The sequence below is a fragment of the Equus caballus genome, chromosome 21 (assembly GCF_041296265.1).
Source record: "Equus caballus isolate H_3958 breed thoroughbred chromosome 21, TB-T2T, whole genome shotgun sequence".
NCBI classification, from domain to species: Eukaryota; Metazoa; Chordata; class Mammalia; order Perissodactyla; family Equidae; genus Equus; species Equus caballus.
The window spans coordinates 23,245,654-23,270,054 of NC_091704.1; the positions used below are offsets into that span (position 1 = coordinate 23,245,654).

Sequence of the window (24,401 nt, forward strand, 5' to 3'; positions counted from 1 at the left end):
GTTCTACACCTTGCTTTTTTCTCTTTATAATATGTCTTAGAGATTATCACATATCATTAAGACCATCCTCATTCTTTCATACCATAATTTATTTATATCTAAATTATTTCTACTCTTTTACTATTACAAACAAAGCTACAGTGAATAACTTTGTACATAAATTAGTATGCATTTGTGCAAGTAAATTGAGAGGATTAATTGCCAGATATGGAAGTGCTGGGTTGAAGGAGTATGTACATTTATAATTCTCATAGTTTGTCAGCTTGCTTTCCATAGAGATGGTTCTGATTTACACTCCCACTAGCAATGTATGGGAGAATGTCCCCCACACCCTCTTTAACCTTTTCAGTCTTTATTGTTCTGATAAGTGAAAATGGAATCCCAGTACAGATTTTAGTGTACATTTCACTTATTATGAATATGGCTGAGCATCTCTCCATATGTTTCAAAGTTGTTTTTATTTTATTTTCTGTGAACTTTCTGTTCAACTCTTTTGCCTTTTTTTTACTATTGGTTCTTTGTCTTTTTCCAAATGATTTGCTGCAGTTTATACAGTAGGAATAATTGCCCTTTGTTGGTGCTATGAATTGCAAATATTTTTTCCCAAGTTTTCATATGTCTTTTGAGTTTACTTTTGGTGGTCTTTGCCATTCAGATTTTTTAATGTAGTCAAACTTGTGAGTTTTTATTTAATGGCTTTTGGATTATAGGTCATAATTATAATGGAACATTTTGAAGGAGGCAGGCTCCATTATTACTCTGAACAGCCTTAGCAAAGTTTAAGGAGAAGTGGAACAGAGAACAGTGTGGGAACCTAAGATGGGGAAATCAATAACTTCTCATCAAAGTAAGGGCCTGACAATATAGCCTTGCTATTCAGTTTGACTTGAATTGCAAGTACCATTGTATCAGCAGAGTTCTTGTTCCAAACAACAGAAACGGATTAGTTAATTTAAGCAGAAAAAGAAAGATATGAGGGAACTCACAAAGTCTAAGCAAAGGCTAGATAATAAGTCTCAGAAAATAGGCAAGACCAGGGGAATCCATACCCAAGATCCTGCACAGGCCCAGACCTGGTTGGGGCTGCTTCTGCCAGTGGCATCACTGCCGCCAGAAGCTGGACCCTGACAGCAGAATGAATTAACTACCCCCACTTCATGGTGTCGCTTATCTCAGATTTATGATGTCAGTTGCGTCACATTCAAAGTCCCAGGTAGAAGCATTCAGGTGGGCAGACAGTCATGAAAATTAGAGACAAATGAAGCTGGAAATCTTAACTTGACCAAAGGCTGGTGAGGAAATAGCTGATATGGAGTTACTTTATTTAGAGTTCTTGTTATATTTCCCTTTCATGTAAAAGTTCCAACTTTGTTAAAGAAGATGACCTCTGAAAAAGTTTCATATTTTGTTCATTCTAAAAATACGAGATACATGAATGATGGGTTTTATTGATGTCTTTAGTCATAAGTGAATTCATTTCGTTTATTTATTTTTTTAAGATTGGCCCTGAGCTAACATCTGTTGCCAATTTTTTCCCTCCCCAAAGCCCCAGTACATAGTTGTATATTTCTAGTTGTAAGTTATTCTGTATGTGGGATGCTGCCAGAGCATTGCCTGAAGAGAAGGATATGAACCGACGAACCCTGGGCCACCCAAGCAGAGCGCAGGAACTTAACCACTCAGCCATGGGGCTGGCCCCGAATGAGTTCATTTCTAATACATAATGACATGAAATCATTTCAGATCTGTCTGTTACAACATTTTTAGTTTGTTGTAGGATTGGTAATAGTGCATTTAGTACAGTTTTGTTCAGTGTTATTCAGCATCTACGTTTCTATGGAGACATACTTAACGTTGACCCGAATTCTCTGAGCTTTTTTCAACATGCAGTTATTTCATAATGAAAGAGCCTCAGATTTTATTATTAATCCAATTTTATTTCACAGTCCTGCTACAGTGCAGCATATGTACTCCTACACTATGCAATAAAAACCACAAAGTTTATGAGAAAAAATGAGATTGGGGAACAACACTCAAAACTTCATCAGTGGGGCTGGCCCAGTTAAGCTTGCATGCTCCACTTCGGCGGCCCAGGGTTCACTGGTTCAGATCCTTGGCCTGGACCCCCACACTGCTCATCAAGCCCTGCTGTGGTGGCATCCCACACACAAAATAGAGGAAGGCTGGCACAGATGTTAGCTCAGGGACAATCTACCTGAAGCAAAAAGAGGAAGATTGGCAATGGATCTTAGCTCAGAGCCAATCTTCCTCACCAAAAAAAGAAAAGAAAAGAAAACAAGCTTCATCAGTGATAAATAAAAAATGATAGGAACCTAATAAAAACAGCAGAGTTTCGCACATGTTAAGTAGATAAAAGGTACATAAGTACTACAAAAAATGTGGCACCATACCTTTTAAAAGACCTGCAATTTGCTGTGGAAGTGGAGTTCAGAAGAATTGCAGCTTGTGAATTGTTCTGAAGTAATGGTGGGAAGGTAATAATAAGAAATCAGATGGAAGGTTGTACCACTAGGTGTGGATGGGCGCCACTCACAGCATACATGGTGAACTGAGGTTGCTAGAAATATTTTGAGGTGTGTCCCTGTGTGTGTTTTATATATTCCTATGAGACTCAGAGCGACTGGATGCAGTTTTCTGCATTCTCCTAGTGTGTTTCATGGACAAAAGTCACGTTATGCTCACATTGTTCCCTCTTACATCAATTGCATTGGAACAAATTTATGTTTTAAAACAAGTATTACAGCAGAACTGACCATATTTTTATTAGAACAATTCAATAATGTATATTTTAAAGCAAAATTGGGATTAGAGAAAAAATGACTAATGTTTTGACTTCTTAAGATTAAAGAAATGGCTTGAAATGATCTTTCTTTTTAAATTAGCACTGTTGTATTTTTGCACTATGTACTTTAATTTATTATTAAATTGGGATGATAGCTCTATTTGAGGGCTTTAGGAGTCAGATGTCCTTTATTAAGGAAATACTATGATACTGTACGGGCCCTCTGATTGGTTGATGAGAACCCTTATTGGAGGTTAAAATCAGATTCAAGTGTGTATACATATGATGGAATATTATTCAGCCATGAAAAGGAATGACATTCTGACATGTGCTACAATATGGATGAACCTTGAAAACATTATGCCAAGTAAAATAAACCAGATACAAAAGAACAAATATTGTATGATTCCGCTTTTATGAGATACCTAGAATAGGTAAATTCATAGAGACAAAAAGTAGAATAGAGATTACTAGGGGCTAGAGGGAAGCAGCAATGGGTAGTTATTGTTTAATGGGTACAATTACTGTTTAGAATGATGAAGAAGTTTTGGAAATAAGTAATGATGATGGTTGTACAACATTGTGAATGTATTTAATGCCACTAAATTGTACACTTAAAAATGGTTAAGATGGTAACTTGTATGTTATATATATTTTTCACTGTAAAAAAATCAGTTTTAATTTATTTCATCTGTTATTTTTATCTTCAAGATTACCTGCATATACCAATAATTACACAGAGATACTGTAAATATCTCTAAACATTGATCAGACTGAATGTGTCACTAGTTTGTTTTCTCTTGTCAAAATTTGAATGCTAAATTGAGATGTTTCTTATAATACCTAGCAATTAAAGTGTTTTTCTGGAATTTCACAAATTCCTTTAAGAAGTCAGAATTTTTTTTTCTTCTAAGGGAAAGCAGGAAAACATTTGTTAACCTGAATGTTCACTTATCTATCTCGTAAATTAACTACTTTACATTTGAGTAGTAGGCTGAAGTACCCTGGAATTTCTTCTTCAGTGTTATAGAATTCCTGGAATGTTTAAGCTCCTGACTGTAATGTTGCATTTCTGCTGAATTAGAGAAAACTATGTTCTTGAAGTGTTTGTCAAAGGAAATAATTTGAACAAACTGGCTTTGCCAATGATTTCTAGTAATAATCATTAGTAGTGTTACTAAGCTGGGTCAGGGATGAATTCTTTTTTAAGAAAAAATTCTACAAGTGATTTTCTTAGCTTTATCATGTGATGAAATTTTTTATGTTTTTACTGTTTATATGTCTCCTAAAATGTTATTCCATTGTATTTCAGGTTGCAACAAGGACAGCGTCCGAGCAGGCTGTAAAAAATGTGGCTACCGTAAGTACATTAAAAAAATAAACATTTGTACAGTGAATCATTGCCTCTTTGGGCAGTATGACTTAGCATCCTGATTTCAAGGCCCTGGGCATAGTCCTTTAGTCCTGTTATTTAGCTCAGGTTTGCAGATGATTCAAAAAATTCCTCTGTCAGCACTAAATGTTCACTTTTCTTCCCTGCTGTAGACTCAGTGACAGGTGGCTATAAATCTGGTGGCTAGCAATGATGTCATGAAGTGTAAGTGGAGTAGTAGACTCAGGAATCTGGAGAAAGTATATTCAAAAAAAAAGTACATAAATACTTATTCTTTTACTCCTTATCGTTTTAGATACTATGTGAAGAGGGGAAAGCAATGGAAACTATTTATGATGGGTTTTCCCGTTTATTGAATTTACTCTTTATAAGGGTGAAATTGGTCCCAGAGTTTCTACTCATTGGCAAAAACTTGATTTAAACAATCATTAATCATCATTATGATTAGTGGAATGGAATGAAAAAGTAAACTTTAGCATGTGCAATTATATACTCTAAATTTGTAATTATGTGCTATAAACAAATGTCATTTCTCTAGTTAAATGTAACAATTCCTAAAGCTTTGATGACAGCTATAGCAGTAACATTCGCTGTTTTCTAAATTGTTTGGAGACCGTGCAAATGAGCCTGGATTATTGTTAATATTCCAATTCATAGAAGAGTTATTTTTTAACAAAATAAAGGTGATTTTTTTTTAAAAAAAGGATTTTTATGCAACAACGCGTATAAGAGAACATTCAGCCATAAATCTCCATGAGAGGGGCTCAGAATAAAAGCATGCTGGAAGAACCAAGTCACGTGCCTCCACACAAAGGCTGAAACCTGGCTCAAGGGCAGCCTGCTCAATTAGCAGAAGTGGGGGTATTAGTATACTTATTCTTCATATAAATGAAAACTCCTGAAGACTGTGCTTGCATGTAAGAAATGAGTGCACTGAAGTCTTTTCTATTTTTTTTAATTTGTTTATATTTTTTCCCTGTGTTTACTTTCTTTCAGTCCTTGCTAATTTCCATGTTTCATTTTTTTATTCAAGACGTAAGAACCTACTATATATGCTATATTTACTTCAAAATCTAGAATGGATTTTCCAGTCTGTCTACTAATACCAGTTTATCTGCTTGGAGTTCTTTTAACTTAAGACTTGCAGGAAAGCAATTAAACTCATCTTTTGGAAATAGAGTATTTGTTGGTCTGTCTCCTCATTGCTATTTTATTTTAGACAATAACAGAAGCATCTGTCATAATCAGAATTTTTTTAGAGAAGTCAAGTAAGCAAACAATTTTGACGGTCTTTTCAAGTTTAGTTCCTTCTGTTTTATTATTCAGATCTTTGCTTTTAGTGAAAAGTTATTAAAGAATTTCTAATTTGTCACCTGTGGAAAAATTTAGTAATATTTCCCTTCTGGGTTAAATTTACATCTTATAGTTGTTAGAAATGAAAGTTTTCTTGAGTTACACGTCTTTCTGGTAGAAAGTATGTTTTAAAAGTTATCTGTTATTTGGATGCCAGAATCTTTGTATTGCTTGCAGGAGTAAGAGAGGTCAACCAAACCTTCTGAAATGTTTTCGATGCCTAAAAATGTGGATATTCATGTCAGTTACAAGAGTATTGTTTTCTATTGTAAAAATAGTGGTTTAGATTGTACAATTTAAAAAAATGTAATACTTGATTAAAAAATATTTTGTTGTCAGTATGTTTCAATAGTGGTTATATTGTTTTAAAAAGTTAATATTGTTATAAAAAGTTATATTGTTTAAAAAGTTTCACGTTGGGGCCATCCCGGTGGCACAGCAGTTAAGTTCGCACATTCTGCTTCGGTGGCCTGCGATTTGCAGGTTCAGATCTCTGGTGCAGACATGGCACCGCTTGGCGAGCCATGCTGTGGCAGGCATCCCACATATAAAGTAGAGGAAGATGGGCACAGAGTTAGCTCAGGGCCAGTCTTGCTCAGCAAAAAGAGGAGGATTGGTGGCAGATGTTAGCTCAGGGCTAATCTTCCTCAAAAAAAAAGAGAAAAGTTTCAAGTTAAGGATGAATGTGTTACTAAATAACAGGGATCTCACTTTCTTTTTTAATCTGACTTTTTTTTTCTTTTTTGGGGAAGATTAGCCCTGTGCTAACATCTATACCCATCTTCCTCTATTGATAAGCAGTGCATAGGTCTGCACCCAGGATCCGAACCAGTGAACTTTGGGCCGCTGAAGCAGAGCGCGTGAACTTAACCACTGAGCCTCTGGGCCAGCCCCAAATCTCACTTTTTCATGGCAGAATTTCCTCAGCAAAATTAGAAGAATGGTTATTTCTGTAATGAGTTTTTATTTGAATTTTTTTGAAGTTGACAACTTCTGAATATTTAAAAGCTGCCAGGACACTAAGCCTTTGTCCATGGAATAAATGTCTCAAATAATTATGATAGTTTTCAGAAAATATGCCTAAAAGAAGTTTAGTGCAGTAGACTCAGTAGTTGAGCATTTGATCACAGCAGCAGGAGATAAAAACATACCTAAATACCTCTCACGTTTTATTTAACTTAAAATGCTAATCTCTTGATACACAGTCATGACCTTTTCTTTGCTGGTGGGTCTGCTAATTGGTATTACAGTAGTCTTTTGAGTGCAAATTATATCTGAAATGCATTTTCTGCTTTTATAGTTTTTTCTTCAAAGATGAGCAAGCAGTTAAGATACCTGTAAAGAAATCTGAGTGCAGAATCCTTCTATCATTAGTTCTCAACTAGAGGTGATAGTGCCTCCTTGGAAATCTGTGGAGTTTTTTTTTTAGTTGTCCCTAACAGGGTGGGGGAGAGCAGTATGACATTTAGTATATGGTGTTCAGGGATTATAAACATCTGCAGGGTGTAGGACCCATTGGACAATGAAGAGTCATCTGGCCCAAAATGCCAATGGTACCCCCTTTGAGAAAGAGGTACCTTTTATCATTGCTTTAGATTTTTTTCCCCTATCTTTTATAGTCTTTTTGCCAATGCCTGGTACCATGTACTGAATATCTACTTGGTGCTAGGGTCTGTACTAAGCACTTTAAAGATATGATTCATTCTTAAAACAACCCTATGAAGTAGGTTTCATGATCTTAGTATTTATTAGCATTCAAAACCAATGGCTCCAGCACCAGATTGCCTAGGTACAAAACTCAACTGGCACTTACTAGGCAAGTTGCTTGACCACTCTGTGCTTCGATTTCCTGTCTGTAAAATGAGATAATTACAGTATCTAGTTCTATAGTGTCATTGTAAAGATTAAATTAGTTAATGCAAGGGCTTGGATCAATGGTTTGCCACAGTAATTCCTCAGTAATTGTTATTATTGATTATTGTTATTGTTACAAATCAGAAAATAGGCTCAGAAGGATTACTCTGTTATTAAGTGTGTCAGTGTTGCAATCCAATGTACACATCAGGATAGATGCAGAGAGGCCTGATGGCCACTCTGAGTTTATTATAACCAGCGTTTCAATAATACATAGCTTACAGCTGTTAAACATACACAGGTGTTCTGGACAAAGAAATCAGTGAATGCCAAGAATTCTTAGTGATTTCTCAAGGAGCCCTCCCTCGGCCTCTGTTTTGATATTATCATGTTTTCGCTGTGCTCGTATATTTTTATCTCGGAGCATGCAAGGCCTCCTAGGCAATGGCCCCTCCTGCTCCCCATATCGTGTCTCCATCTGTGCCCCCAGGCGACCGTGCCTGGCTTAGGTTGCCTCCCCCTGGAGGTCTTACCCGTCATTGACTAACTGGCCTTCTCACCTCTGAGTCACAGTTTGTTGGCAAGCCTTTTCCAGTGATTATTAACCCTTCCTGCGTCAGGGGCGGCTACATTGTGGGAAAACTGGAAATTGAAATCTGGTACACTGTGATATGGTTGTTTTTTTCCCCATTTTTTAAAATTTTGATGAGGTATATATATATACATATATATATATGTATTTATATAAACATAAAATTTCCCATTTTAACCAATTTTTAAAGTATACAATTCAATGGCATTAATTATATTCACAATGTTGTAACCCCATCATCAGTATCTATTCCAAAACTTTTTCATAACCCCAAACAGAAACCCTGTAACCATTAAGCACTAACTCTCCACTCTTCCCTTCCCCGGGGCCCTCACAACTTCTAATATACTTTCTGTCTCTTTGAATTTGATCATTCTAGATATTTCATATAAGTGCAATCATACAGTATTTCTCCTTTTATGTCTGACTTATTTCCCTTAGCATAATGTTTTCAAAGTTTATCCATGTTGTAGCACATATCATAACTTCATTCCTTTTTATGACAATAAATTTCATTGTATGGATGTACCACATTTTGTTTATCCATTCATGTGTTGATAGGCACTTGGGTTGTTTCCACCTTTTGGCTATTGTGAATAATGCAGCAGTGAACATTGATGTACAAGTTTCTGTTTGAGTCCCTGTTTTGAATTCTTTTGGGTATACCTGGTAGTGGAATGCTAGGTCATCTGTGTCCAGCTTCCTGAGGCGCTGCCAAACTGTTTCCCACAGCAGCTGCATCATTATACATCCCCACTAGAAATTTACAAGAGTGCCAGTTTCTCCACAACCTCACCAACACTTATTTTCCTTTTTTTCTTTTTTTGATTGTAGCCATCAGAGTAGAAGTACAGTGATAGCTCATTGTGGGGTTTTTTTTGGGGGGGATTATGATAGTTTACAACAGTGTGAAATTTCACTTGTACGTTGTTATTTGTCAGTCATCTCATAGGTGTGCCCCTTCATCCTTTGTGCCCACCCCCACCCCTGTACCCCCCTGGTAACCACTAATCTGTTCTCTTTGTCCATGTGTTTGTTTATCTTCCACATATGAGTGGAATCATACAGAGTTTGTCTTTCTCTATCTGGCTCATTTTGCTTAACATCATACCCTCGAGGTCCATCCATGTTGTTGCGAATGAGACGATTTTGTCATTTTTTATGGCTGAGTAGTATTCCATTGTATATATATATATACACCATATCTTCTTTATCCAGTCATCAGTCAATGGGCACTTGGGTTGCTTCCATGTCTTGGCTATTGTGAATAATGCTGCAATGAACATAGGAGTGCATAAGTCTCTTTGAATTGCTGAATTCAAGTTCTTTGGATAGATACCCAGGAGTGCAATGGCTGGGTTATATGGTATTTCTATTTTTAATTTTTTGAGAAATCTCCATGCTGTTTTCCATAGTGGCTGCACCAGTTTGCATTCCTACCAGCAGTGTATGAGGGTTCCTTGTTCTCCACGACCTCTCTAACATTTGTTATTATTATTATTTTTTTTGGTTATTTTAGTCCTTCTAACGGGTGTAAGGTGATATCTTAGTGTGGTTTTGATTTGCATTTCCCTGATGATGAGTGATGAGGAGCATCTTTTCATGTGCCTATTGGCTATCTGTATATCTTCTTTGGAGAAATGTCTGTTCATATCCCTTGCCTATGTTTTGATCAGGTTCTTTGTTTTTTTCTTGTTGAGTTGTGAGAGTTCTTTATATATTACAGCAATTAACCCTTTGTCAGATATGTGATTTGCAAATATTTTTTCCCAGTTGATGGGTTGTGTTTTCATTTCAATATTGTTTGCCCTTGTCTTGTAGAAGCTCTTTAGACTGATAAAGTCCCACTTGTTTATTCTTTCTATTGTTTCCCTTGTCCGAGAAAACGTGGTATCCAAAAAGATCCTTATAAGACCCATGTCAAAGAGTGTACTGCCTATATTTTCTTCGAGAAGTCTTATGGTTTCAGGTCTTACCTTCAAGTCTTTGATCCACTTTGAATTTATTTTTGTGAATGGCATGAGAATGTCTACTTTCATTCTTTTACATGTGGTTGTCCAGTTTTCCCAGCACCATTTGAAGAGACTTTCCTTTCTCCATTGTATGTTCTCAGCTCCTTTGTTGGAGATTAGCTGTCCATAGATGTGTGTTTTTATTTCTGGGCTTTCAAATCTATTCCATGTATCTGTGTGCCTGTTTTTGTACCAGCACCATGCTTTTTTGATTACTATAGCTTTGTAGTATATTTTGAAGTCAGGGATTGTGATGCTGCCAGCTTTGTTCTTTTTTCAGGATTGCTTTAGCAATTTGGAGTCTTTCATTGCCCCATATGAATTTTAGGATTCTTTCTTCTATTTCCATGAAGAGTGTCATTGGGATTCTGATTGGGATTGCATTGAATCTGTAGATTGCTTTAGGTAGTATGCACATTTTAACTATGTTTGTTCTCCCAATCCATGTGCATTGAATGTCTTTCAATCTCTTTATGTCGTCATCAATTTCTTTCAGGAAAGTCTTGTAGTTTTCATTGTATAGGTCTTTCACTTCCTTGGTTAAATTTATTCCAAGATGTTTTATTCTTCTTGTTTTGATTGTGAATAGGATTGTGTTCTTGAGTTCTCTTTCTGTTAGTTCATTGTTAGAGTATAGAAATGCAACTGATTCATGTAAGTTGGTTTTGTACCCTGCAACTTTGCTGTAATTGTTGATTATTTCTAGTAGCTTTCTGATAGATATTTTAGGGTTTTCTATGTATAAAATTATGTCTGCAAATAGCAAGAGTTTCACTGTGAGAGTGGGCACCCTTGTCTTATTCCTGTTCTCAGAAGGATGGCTTTCAGTTTTTCCCCATTGAGTATGCTGTTGGCTGTGGGTTTGTCATATATGGCCTTTATTATGTTGAGATACTTTCCTCCTATACCCATTTTTTTCAGCGTTTTTATCGTAAGTGGATATTGGATCTTGTTGAATGCTTTCTCTGCGTCTATGGAGATGATCATGTTTCTTTTTTTTTTATTGAGTTATTGATAGGTTACAATCTTGTGAAATTTCAGTTGTACATTAATGTTTGTCAGTCATGTTGTAGGTGCACCACTTCACCCTTTGTGCCCACCCCCCACCCCACCTTTCCCCTGGTATCCACTAAATTGTTCTTAGTCCATAATTTTAAATTCCTCATATGAGTGGAGTCATACACAGATTATCTTTCTCTTGCTGGCTTATTTCAATTAACATAATTCTCTCAAGGTCCATCCATGTTATTGCAAATGGGATGATTTTGTTCTGTTTTGCAGCTGAGTAGTATTCCATTGTATATATGTACCACATCTTCTTTATCCATTCGTCTGTTGCTGGACACTTAGGTTGCTTCCACGTCTTGGCTATTGTAAACAGTGCTGCAATAAACATTGGGGTGCATAGGACTTTTGGGATTGCTGACTTCAAGCTCTTTGGATAAATACCCAGTAGTGGGATGGCTGGATCGTATGGTGGTTCTATTTTTAATTTTTTGAGGAATCTCCATACTATTTTCCATAGTGGCTGCACCAGTTTGCATTCCCACCAGCAGTGTATGAGGGTTCCTCTTTCTCCGCAACCTTTCCAACATTTGTTGCTATTAGTTTTAGATATTTTTGTCATTCTAACGGGTGTAAGGTGATATCTTAGTGTAGTTTTGATTTGCATTTCCCTGATGATCAGCGATGATGAGCATCTTTTCATGTGCCTATTGGCCATCAGTATATCTTCTTTGGAGAAATGTCTGTTCATGTCTCCAGCCCCTTTTTGATTGGGTTGTTTGATGTTTTGTTGTTGAGTTGCAAGAGTTCTTTATATATTATGGATATTAAGCCTTTGTCAGATATATGACTTGCAAATACTTTTTCCCAGTTAGTGTGTTGTTTTGTTTCAATCCTGTTTTCATTTGCCTTGAAGAAGCTCTTTAATCTGATGAAGTCCCATTTGTTTATTCTTTCTATTCTTTCCCTTTTCTGAGAAGGCATGGTGTCCGAAAAGATCCTTTTAATACTGATGTCAAAGAGTGTACTGCCTACGTTTTCTTCCAGAAGCCTTACGGTTTCAGGTCTCACCTTTAGGTCTTTAAGCCATTTTGAGTTTATTTTGGTGAATGGTGAAAAAGAATGGTCAATTTTCAATCTTTTGCATGTGGCTTTCCAGTTTTCCCAGCACCATTTGTTGAAAAGACTTTCTTTTCTCCATTGTATGCCCTCAGCTCCTTTGTGGAAGATAAGCTATCCATAGATGTGTGGTTTTATTTCTGGGCTTTCAATTCTGTTCCATTGATCTGTGCACCTGTTTTTGTACCAGTACCATGCTGTTTTGATTACTGTAGCTTTGTAGTATGTTTTGAAGTCAGGGATTGTGATGCCTCCCGTTTTGTTCTTTTTTCTCAGGATTGCTTTAGAAATTCGGGGTCTTTTGTTGCCCCATATGAATTTTAGGATTCTTTGTTCTAATTCTGTAAAGAATGTCATTGGGATTCTGATTGGGATGGCATTGAATCTGTAGATTGCTTTAGGTAGAACGGACATTTTAACTATGTTTATTCTTCCAATCCATGTACATGGAATGTCTTTCCATCTCCTTATGTCGTCATCCAATTCTCTCAGAAAGGCCTTGTAATTTTCATTATATAGGTCCTCCACTTCCTTAGTTAAATTTACCCCAAGGTATTTTATTCTTTTTGTTGCGATTGTGAATGCTATTGTATTCTTGAGTTCTTTTTCTGTTGCTTCATTACTGGAGTATAGAAATGCTACTGATTTATGCAAATTGATTTTATACCCTGAAACTTTGCTCTAGTTGTTGATTACTTCTAACAGTTTTCCAATGGATTCTTTGGGGTTTTCTATACATAAGATCATGTCGTCTGCAAACAGTGAGAGTTTCACTTCTTCTCTCCGTATTTGGATTCCTTTTATTCCTTTTTCTTGCCTGATTGCTCTGGCCAGGACCTCCAGTACTATGTTAAATAAGAGTGGTGATAGAGGGCATCCTTGTCTCGTTCCTGTTTTCAGGGGGATAGGGTTCAGTTTTTGCCCATTGAGTATGATGTTGGCTATGGGTTTGTCGCATATGGCCTTTATTATGTTGAGGTAGTTTCCTTCTATGCCCATTTTGTTCAGAGTTTTTATCATAAATGGATGTTGGATATTGTCAAATGCCTTCTCTGCATCTATTGAGATGATCATGTGGTTTTTATTCCTCAGTTTGTTGGTGTGGTGTATCACGTTGATTGATTTGCAGATGTTGAACCATCCCTGTGTCCCTGGTATGAATCCCACCTGATCCTGATGTATGATTCTTTTGATGAATTGCTGAATTCTGGTTGCCAAAATTTTGTTTAGAATTTTTGCATCTATGTTCATCAGTGATACTGGCCTGTAGTTCTCTTTTTTCGTGGTGTCCTTGTCAGGTTTTGGTATCAGCGTGATGTTGGCCTCATAGAATGTGTTAGGAAGCGTTCCATCTTCCCTAATTTTTTGGAATAGCTTGAAAAGGATAGGTATTAAATCCTCTCTGAAAGTTTGGTAGAATTCCCCAGGAAAGCCATCTGGTCCTGGGGTTTTATTCTTTGGGATGTTTTTGATTGCTGTTTCAATCTCTTTCCTTGTGATTGGTCTGTTCAAATTGTCTGCCTCTTCTTGAGTGAGCTTTGGGAGATTGTAGGAGTCCAAGAATTTATCCATTTCCTCTAGGTTATCCATTCTGTTGGCATATAGTTTTTTGTAGTATTCTCTTATAATCTGTTGTATTTCTGCAGAGTCTGTTGTTATTTCTCCTCGCTCATTACTGATTTTGTTTATTTGAGCTTTCTGCCTTTTTTTCTTTATAAGTGTGGCTAGTGGTTTGTCAATTTTATTTATCTTCTCAAAAAACCAGCTCTTTGTCTCATTGATCCTTTCTACTGCCTTTTTTGTTTCAATAGTATTTATTTCTGCTCTGATTTTTATTATTTCTCTCCTTCTGCTGACTTTGGGCTTCATTTGTTCTTTTTTATCTAGTTCAGTTAGGTGTGCTTTAAGGTTGCTTATTTGGGATTTTTCTTGTTTGTTAAGATGTGCCTGTATTGCGATGAATTTTCCTCTTAATACAGCTTTTGCTGTATCCCATATGAGTTGGTATGGCATGCTATCATTTACATTTGTTTCCAGGTATTTTTTTATTTCTTCTTTAATTTCTTCAGTGATCGATTGCTTGTTCAGTAGTGTGTTGTTTAGTCTCCACATCTTTGTGCCTTTCTCAGCTTTTTTCTTGTAATTAATTTCTAGCCTTATAGCACTATGATCTGAGAAAATGCTTGTTATTATTTCAATTTTTTTTAAATTTGTAGAGGCTTGCCTTGTTTCCCAACATATGGTCTATCCTAGAGAATGTTCCATGTGCACTTGAGAAGAATGTGTATTCAGCTCTTTCAGGGTGGAGTGATCTATATATGTCTATTAAGTCCAATTGTTTTAGTTTTTCATTTAGCTCCACTATTTCCTTGTTGATTTTCTGTCTGGATGATCTGTCCATTGATGTGAGTGGGGTGTTGAGGTCCCCTACTATTATTGTGTTGTTTTTAACATCTTCCTTTAGGTCTGTTAATAGTTGCTTTATGAATCTTGGTGCTCCTGTGTTGGGTGCATAGATATTTATAAGCGTTATTTCTTCTTGATGAAGGGTCCCTTTGATCATTATATATTGTCCCTCTGTGTCTCTCTTTACCTGTCTTATTTTGAAATCCACTTGGTCTGATATGAGAATTGCAACACCTGACTTTTTTTCCTTGCTATTTGCTTGAAGTATTGTCCTCCACCCCTTCACCCTGAGTCTGTGTTTGTCCTTGGGGCTGAGGTGTGTTTCCTGGAGGCAACAAATTGTTGGATCTTGTTCTTTAATCCATTTTGCCACTCTGTGTCTTTTTATTGGAGAGTTCAATCCGTTCACATTGAGAGTGATTATTGATGCATGTGGACTTGATGCTGTCAATCTGTTGCTCATTATCTTGTTTTCCTGTGTTTCTTTTCCTGTGTGCTTTAGACTACCCATTTAATACTGCAATTTCTTATGCTGGGTTTCTTAGATTTTTCCTTATCTATGATTTGTGACTCTGTTCTGTACTTTATTTTAGTGTCTACCTTGAAGTTTGTATTTAGAATCTCGTGTATAATATAGTCTATTCTCTGGTGGTCTCTTACTTACTCGACCAATACTGATTTAGACCCTTTGCTCTTCCCCTCCTAAATAATTATTTTCATTTTTTATTCCAACTCGTCTTATTAATTTGTAGTTAGAGTGCTAAGATCGTCTTTGTTTTGGTAGTTTCCTTATTTTTGCCCTAATGCTATAGTTGAATATTTGCTATCCTGTTCTGGTTCTATCCATCAGTCTCCCTAGTCTGTGGATTGTGTCCCCTTTCTCCCTTTTTTCTTTTTTCAAGTATGAGAGCCTTCTTGAGGATTTCTTGTAATGGAGGGCTTTTAGTTACAAATTCCCTTAACTTTTGTTTGTCTGGAAAAGATTTAATTTCTCCTTCATATCTGAAGGAAATTCTTGCTGGATAGAGTATTCTTGGCTGAAGGTTTTTATCCTTTAAAGCTTTGAATATATCACTCCATTCTCTCCTAGCTTGTAAGGTTTCCACAGAGAAATCCGCTGACAGTCTGATAGGGGCTCCTTTATAGGTTATTCTCTTTTTTTCCTTACTTCCCTGAGTATTCTCTCCTTATTATTCCTATTTGCCAGCTTTACTACTATGTGCCTTGCAGTAGGTCTTTTTACATTGACAAATCTAGGAGATCTAAAACCCTCCTCTACATACATTTCTCCGTTGATCCCTAGATTTGGGAAGTTCTCTTCAATAATTTCATTAAGCACACTTTCTGCTCCATTTTCCTTTTCCATATTCTCGGGAATTCCTATGATCCTTATGTTCTTACTCCTCATTGACTCCATTATCTCTCGGAGATTTTCCTCATTTTTTTTAATTCTTAGTTCTCTTTCTTCCTCTGTCTGGCGCCATTCAGCCTGTCTGTCCTCGATTATGCTGATTTGCTCCTCTATGTTGTCTACACGGGCCTTCAGGGAATCCGTATTCTGTTTTATCTGGTCCATTGTGTTTTTCATCTCAAGTAATTCTGTTTGATTCTTCTTTATGATTTCAATCTCTTTTGTGAAGTAACTCCAGAACTCGGCTTGTTTCTCTATCTTTCTCTCTACCTCATTGAGTTTTTTGATTATAGCTGCTCTGAATTCATTATCACTTAGTTTACCTAATTCCAAGTCCTCAGGACTTAATTCTGTATTTTTATTGTTTTCCTTCTGGTCTGGGGCTTTTATAAATTGCTGGATGGTAGAGGAGCGTTTTTTTCTCATGGTGGTAGAATTCAGTTGCAGTTACAGCCTGTCGCCACTAGATGGGGGTCGAGAGCGGCATGTTAGCTCTCGCCTTGGGGCAAGATGGCTGCGCCCACTGGCTTCGCTGGGGGGGAGGGGCTGTTACTCACACGCACTGATCTGGGTTCAGATCAGTTCTGTTCTCTGGTCTCCCAAGGCCCTTGATTTATGGGGTCCCTGCGGACGGAAGCTTTCCCCCATCAGCGGGTCTCCACTGAATCAGCGGCAGGAGTCCTGGATGATCCCCCTGTCGCGTGGCCCCTCCCCCGCTCCCTCCCGACCCGCGCCGCAGCAATCGCAGGCTCTAGGGGAGGGAGCGATGTTCTCTCCTACCGTTCCAGCGCCTCCAAGGGTGTAAAGCTAGGTTTATGATCTCCTCCTTCTTGGTATTGTAGGTCTCTAACGAGCTGGCATTATGTTTATTCTCTGAAATTCAGTTCTTCCAATCTTTTGTTGTACTTTGGAGGGGAGAGAATCCCGGGTCAGCTCACCCCGCCATTTTGCTCCACCCCCCCTCGATGATCATGTTTTTGTTCCTCCTTTTGTTAGTGTGGTGTATCACATTGATTGACTTGTGGATGTTGAACCATCCCTGTGTCCCTGGTATAAATCCCACTTGATCATGGTTTATGATCTCTTTAATGTATTGCTGTATTTGGTTTGCCAGTATTTTGTTGAGGATTTTTACATCTATATTCATCAACAATGTTGGCCTGTAGTTTTCCTTCTTTGTGTTGTCCTTGTCTGGCTTTGGTATCAGGGTGATGTTGGCTTTATAGAATGTGTTAGGAAGTGCTCCATCTTCCTCAATGTTTTGGAATAGTTTGAGACAGATAGATATTAAATCTTCTTTGAATGTTTGGTAGAATTCTCCAGAGAAGCCATCTGGTCCTGGGCTTTTATTTTGTACGAGGTTTTTGATTACTGTTTCAATCTCTTTACTTGTGATTGGTCTATTCAGATTCTCTGCTTCTTCTTGATTAAGTTTTGGGAGGTTGTAAATTTCTTCTAGATTGTCCAGTTTGTTAGCATATAGTTTTTCATAGTATTCTCTTGTAACCTTATATATTTCTGTGGTATCCCTTGTAATTTCTCCTCTTTCATTTCTAATTTTATTTATTTGAGTCTTCTCTCTTTTTTCTTAGTGAGCCTGGCTAAGGGTTTGTCAATTTTGTTTATTTTCTTGAAGAAACGGCTCTTTGTTTCATTGATCCTTTCTACTGTCTTTTTTGTTTCAATTTCATTTATTTCTGCTCTAATATTTACTATTTTCCTCCTATTGCCTTCAGGCTTTGTTTGTTCTCCTTTTTCTAATTCTATTAGGTGTGGTTTGAGATTGCTTATTTGAGATTTTTCTTGTTTGTTGAGGTGAACCTGTATTGCAATGAATTTCCCTCTTAGGCCCACTTTTGCTGCATCCCAAATGAGTTGGTATGGTGTGTTTTCATTTTCATTTGTCTCTAGATAATGTTTGATTTCTCCTTTATTTTCTTCAATGATCCATTGGTTGTTCAGTGCCATGTTCTTTAATCTCCACATCTTTGCCCCTTTCCCAGATTTTTTCTTGTAGTTGATTTCTAGTTTCATAGCATTATGGTTGGAAAACATGCTTGATATTATTAAATCCTCTTAAATTTACTGAAGTTTGCTTTGTTTCCCAACATATGATCTATCCTTGAGAATGTTCTGTGTGCACTTGGAGAGAATGTCTAACCTGCTGTTTTTGGATGGAGTGTTCTCTATATCTATTAAATCTATTGGTCTAGTTTTTCATTTAATTCTACAATTTCCTTATTGACTCTCTCTCTCTGAATGATCTATCTGTTGGAGTAAGTGGGGTGTTGAGGTCCCCTACTATTATTTTATTGTTGTTAGTTTTAGTTTTTAGTTTTAGTTTTAGTGCTCCTTTTAGTTTTCTTGCTAGTTGCTTTATGTACTTTGGTGCTCCTGTGTTTGGTGCATATATATTTATAAATATTATATCTTCTTGGTGGAGTGTCCTTTTTATCATTATATACTGCCCCTCTTTGTCTCTCTTTACCTGTTTTGTCTTGAAGTCTGCTTTGTCTGATATAAGTATGGCGACACCAGCTTTCTTTTGCTCACTATTAGCTTGAAATATTGTCTTCCATCCCTTCACTCTGAGTCTGTGTTTGTCTTTGGCACTGAGGTGTGTTTCCTGGAGGCAGCATATTGTTGGGTCTTGTTTTTTAATCCATCCTGTCACTCTGTGTCTTTTGATTGGAGAATTCAATCCATTTACATTTAGAGTGATTATTGAAATGTAGGGACCTAATGCTGCCATTTTATCACTTGTTTTCTGGTTCTCCTGCATTTCCTTTGTTTCTCATCCCGTGTATCTTGGGCTGCCAATTCAGTAAGGTAGTTTTCTATGCTGGTTTTCTTAGTTTTATCCTTATTTGTAATTTGTGTCTCTGTTCTAATTATTTGTTGAGTGGTTACCATGTGGTTTGTATAAAACATCTCATAGATGAGATAGTCCATTTTCTGATAGCCTCTTATTTCCTTAGACTAAGCCAGTTCCATCCCTTTCTTCTTGCCCTTCTAAGTTGTTTTTGTCACATCTTTTTTCTTCTTGTGAGTTTGAGGTTAAAATGACAAGATTATATTTATTCTTGGTGTTTTCCTTTCCTTTATCTTTAATGTTATAATTAATCATTGCTAACCTGTTCTGATGGAGAGCTGCAATTTTCTGATTTTGTCTATCTACTTATCTCCTTTCTCAGGGTTTTGTAACCTCCCCCCACCCCTTTTTTTAGGTATGAGGGCCTTCCTGAGGATTTTGTGTGTGTGGGGGGGGGGGGGAATCTTATGACAATGAGCTCCCTTAACTTTTGTTTATCTTGGGAAGTTTTTATTTCTCTCTCATATTTGAAGGATATTTTAACTGGATAGAGTATTCTTGGCTGAAAGTTTTTGTCTTTCAGAATTTTGAGTATATCATTCCACTCTCTCCTGGCCTGTAAGATTTCTGCTGACAGCCTGGTAGGGGTTCCTTTGTAGGTTATTTTCTTCTACCTTACTACCCTTAATGTTTTTTGTTTGTCATTCACTTTCACCAGTTTTACTACTTTATGCCTTGAAGTTGGTCTTTTTACATTGATAAAGTTTAGAGATCTATTGGCTTCTGTCTCATGGATTTCCAGCTCCCTCCCCAGGTTTGGGAAGTTCTCAACTATTACTTCTTTGAACAAGCTTTCTGCTCCATTCTCCTTCTCTTCTCCATCTGGGATACCTAGAATCCTTATGTTGCATTTCCTGATTGAGTCAGATATTTCTTGGAGAGTTTCTTCCTTTCTTTTTGGTTTTAGTTCTTTCTCCTCCTCTATCTGAAGCATTTCTATCTTCCTATCCTCCAGAATGCTAATTCTGTCCTCCATATTACCAGCCCTACTGTTCAGGGAGTCCAGATTTTTCTTAATCTCATCCATTGTGTTTTTCATCTCCAACATTTCTGATTGATTCTGCTTTATAGTTTCAAACTCTTTTGTGACATAGCTCCTGTACTCATTGTGTTGTCTATCTGTGTTCTCTTTTAACTTGTTGAGTTTTTTAATGATAGCTATTTTGAATTCTTTGTCATTTAGGTTATAGATTTCTGTGTCTTTGGGATTGTTTTTCTGGGTACTTGTCCTTTTCCTTCTGTTCTGGAGATTTAATATATTTTTTCATAATGCTTGATGGCATGGATTTGTGCCTCCTCATAGAGATGGAGTTTGGTTACTGCTTCCAGTTACTGCCACTGTGGGGAGAGGGCAGGAGCTGTGGAATCTGCACCCACCATGATCCCTGTCTGAGCCGGGGCCACTCCTTGGGATTGCATTGGCCCTGTGGGGTCTCCCATCAACTATGGGAGCAATCACACAGGGGCTTCGGGTTGCTGCTGCCTGCTCCCAGAGACCCACCTAGACACACTACCCACTTAGGGACTGCAGCAGTGTTATGGGCTTTCGAGGCAGTCAGGAGCTTGTTCACCCAGACTTGCAGCTCCACTGCCATCTGGTCCTGGTGGATCTCATTTGCCACCTTGGGCCACAGCAGAGTTATGTGCGTTTAAGAAAGCAGGCAGTTTGCTTGCCCAGCCATGGCACATCTACTTCTAGGTTGCACCAGCCTTTGTGCTTGATGGGTGGGGCCTCTCCCCTAGGGCCATGCCCAGTCTCTACCTGGGGCCACTGTGGGACCATGGATTTCCCCATTGGACCAAGGAGTGGTCATGCTGGGTCTCCGGATTGTCACCGCCCACTCCCCCCGTCCCGCTGGATCTCACTTGCCCCCTCAGTGCCGCAGCAGAGCTGTGGATGTTTAATGCAGCCAGTGGTTTGCTTGCCGAGCCGTGCTGCATCTGCTCCTAGGTCACGCCAACCTTTGTACTTGGTGGCCGGGGCCTCCCTACCAAGTCTGAGCCCAGGTCACTCCCTGGGGCTGCAATGCGACTGGATTTTCCCACCGGTCCAAAGAGCAGTCACAGGGGACTTAGGGCTGTAGTCACCTGTTTCCACAGTCGTGCCAAGGCACCTGCCCACCCTCAGGGCCACGGTGGTTCTATGAGCACTCCAGCTGGGGGAGTCACTTGTGGGTACTGGACTGTCTGGGGCCCGGAGAGTTTTCACCTATGTCCACCTCTTCCCCGTGGGTAGGCCATCTACCTTCTAATGTATAGCAGTGCAAGTCTCTCAGGCATTCTTAGGTGCTGTGTGAGTAGCCTCTGTTGACCAATGAATGTCCATTTAGTTGTAGCTTGAAGGGGGAGAGATAAACAAAACCGCTCATCCACCGTGTTGCTGATGTCACTCTCATTGTGGTTTTGATTTGCATTTCCCTAATGGCTAATGATGTTCAGCATCTTTGGTCTTATTGTCCATTTGTATATCTTCTTTGGAGAAATACCTATTCAAGTCCTTTGCATTTCTCTAATTGAGTTGTCTTTTTGTTCTTGTAGGAGTTGTATATATACTGGATATTAAATCCTATCAGATATATGATTTGCAAATATTTTCTCCCACTCTGTAGATTGTCTTTTAGTTTTCATAATAATTTCTTTGCACAAAAGTTAAATTTTGATGAAGTCCATTTTATTGATTTTTTCTTTTATTGTTTGTGCTATTGGTATATCTAAGAATCCATTGCCAATCCAAGGTCATGATGATTTAGCCTTATGCTTTCTTCTAAGAGTTTTATGGTTTTGCTCTTATATTTTTATGGTCATTGATCCATTTTGAGTCAGTTTTTGCATATGTTTTGAGGTGAGGGGTCCAACTTCATTCTTTTACATATGGAAATCCAGTTGTCCCAGCACCACCTGTTGAAGAGAATATTCTTTACCTATTAAATGGACTCGACATTCTTGTCCAAAGTCAGTTGGCCATCTATATATGTGTACGGGTTTATTTCTGGTCTCTCAGCTCTGTTCCATTGGTCTATATGTCTTTCCATGTGACAACACCACCCTGTTTTGATTACTACAGCTTTATGGTAAGTTTTGAAATCAGGAAGTGTGAGTCTTCTACCTTTGTTCTTTTTCAAGATTGTTTTCACTACTTGGAGCACATTGCATTTCCATATGAATTGGAGGATTGGTTTTTCCATTTCTGAAAAAGCCACATCACTTTTTATAATCAGCTCCTAAGTGTTATGACTTTAAATGTCTTTACATGTCTGTCGTCAAAAGTTTGTTTCTGGTCACCTAAGAATTTTCTCCTCATTATCTACTTAGAGTCTGTTTAGAAAATATTTGGAATAGAGTTATTCTCTAAGTTTGTTCATTTATTCTCCAATAGAGAAAAAAATAGGAAATTTTTTGTAGCTTCATGAATAACTTTTCTTATCAGTTTAGGATCAGTTTCATTAAAGCAAAGCTAAAATTGATGTGAGACAGAACCTGCTGCCAGTGTGGTTATTATTTAAATATTTTATTTATTTTAAATATTCATTGTAATATGAGGTCTTTGGGTGCAAAGCTAGCTTATCTAAAGGAAAAATTGTATCATCAGGAGTTCTGATCAAAATGGCAAACTGAACCGACATAGAAAGGCCTCCCTTCTGCTCCAAACCCAAGAGATGCCAGAGAAAAATAGAGAAACAACAACAACAAAAATAACCCAGCGCAAAAGAATGAAAAGGCAATCCCCAGGTGCTGGAAGTGAAAAGGAGCTTAAAAGCAGAGCAGGGAATGATACCTGAAAACAGTCAGGTACGCAGGCCTACTGGGTAGACCTCCATGGGGTGTGCTCTGAGGCCCTAGACTCCTTGCAGTGGCAGCACGGCTGAAGCGGAGGCTCTTGTATGAAGCCAGACTGCTCAACAAGCTGTGAAGCAGAGATTAGAAGACTTCCGTTCACTGTCCAGGGAAAGTGGCAAGAAAGTTAAGTATTTGTTTGAATTCCTATAAAATAATAATTTGAAGAAAAAGAATGATCCAGAATTGGCAACCCAAGCTTACACCATGTGTAAGTATGAGGAGTGAATTTACACACTGCCTCCAGTGAGGCAGGAACTACTTTTCCAAGCTAAGAAATTAACATTAAAAATTGGTCTGGTCTCAAATTACATAAATAAACTTAAGTCCAGCTACATGTCTTTGTTAATAAAACTACATAGAAAACTAAAAGTTACGTAGAAATTTTCAAAATAAAGGGATGGAAGAAAAAAGAACAGATAAATGTTAGGTTGAATTTTGTTGATATTCAGCTGTGTTACACACAAAAATGGCAACTTCATATGATTCAACTAACAATAATCAAAAGAGAATTAGTAGAGCGTTTCTAATATCAGACGTTTGAGGCAAGGGCAGTACCAGCGATAGAGATTCAAGAACAGTCATCCAAGAAGATAAGACAATGATCTTGGCTGTGCTGACTAATATGATCTCAAAATGTATATAACAAAAACTGTATTACAAGGGTAAATTGACAAATCTATGAGGACAGAGGTATTTAAAATTGCGGTATTGTAAGTTATTAGACAAAAAAATAATATGGAGAAGATTTGAACAACAAGAAGACATAGAACCCTTTTCAACAAATAGTGATAAATATTCTTTTACAATACATACCAAATCTTTTCCGAAATTTACTACTTGATAGGACACAAAAGAATCTCAGCAAATAACAAAGAACTGATATCATACAGACCCCATTCTCTTATAACAGTTTAATAAATTTAAAAATCAATGAAGGCATGGACTGAAAACCCCATATATTTGGAAACTAAAAAGAACACTTCTGAATGGTTCAGTTGGAAAGAAATCACAACAAGGGAAACTTGTTTCCAGCAATGTGGCAGCCTGGACCCTCCAGTAAACAACTAAGAAACTTGTATCAAATGTGCAGTACATATTTTAGCTACATTAGTGTGCTAGGAAGAAAATAAAGAAAGAATATTCAGAGGCCAACAACCACAGGAAATTCTAAGAGGTAAGTCTTGAGGGTATTTGCTGATCCCAGGGTGCTTCAACTTCTATTTTCATGGATTGCAGGGTGCAGGGATAAAAGCAAGACCCAAGGCCCTGTCCAGGATTAGACCTCTAATAGGAGATGCTCTTGTGTAAATCTAGAGCTTCCAAAGGACTTCACTCTTGGAGTAAGAGAGAGCTAGAAATAAACTCTACCACAGAGTGATGGTGAATCATTTGTGGGTTGTGAAATCAATCATGTGGTCACCATCAGCATTGATTTTTTTGAATATCAAATGTAATAATGCTTCATGTAACTTTTGTTTCAATTTTTATGTGTTAGTGTGTATATGTATATGAATGTGTGGACGAGTACACGGGTTATATTGTTATTTTTTACCATCAGTCAGTCATAGTCAAAAAAATTTAAAAGCTGCTGCCTTAGAGAAACCATGGCATGTGTGCACAAAGAGATATGTACTGCTACTCATTTCAACATTATTTATAATAGCAAAATACTGGGAGCAACCTAAGATTATGTTGATAGTAGAAAGGACAAATAAATATTATTTTTATACAATGGAACATTATT

At 37.5% G+C, this 24,401-nt stretch overlaps 1 protein-coding gene across 2 annotated transcripts in view; it reads left to right on the forward strand.

Annotated features, from left to right (window-relative positions):
• Positions 1-24,401, forward strand: part of SREK1IP1 (SREK1 interacting protein 1) — a 121,712-nt gene that overhangs the window by 6,560 nt on the left and 90,751 nt on the right. For both annotated transcript variants that reach the window (XM_070246209.1, XM_005604230.4), the window contains exon 2: positions 4,116-4,163. In XM_070246209.1, coding sequence (XP_070102310.1) covers positions 4,116-4,163 — 48 coding nt within the window. The remainder of the gene's footprint in view (positions 1-4,115; positions 4,164-24,401) is intronic.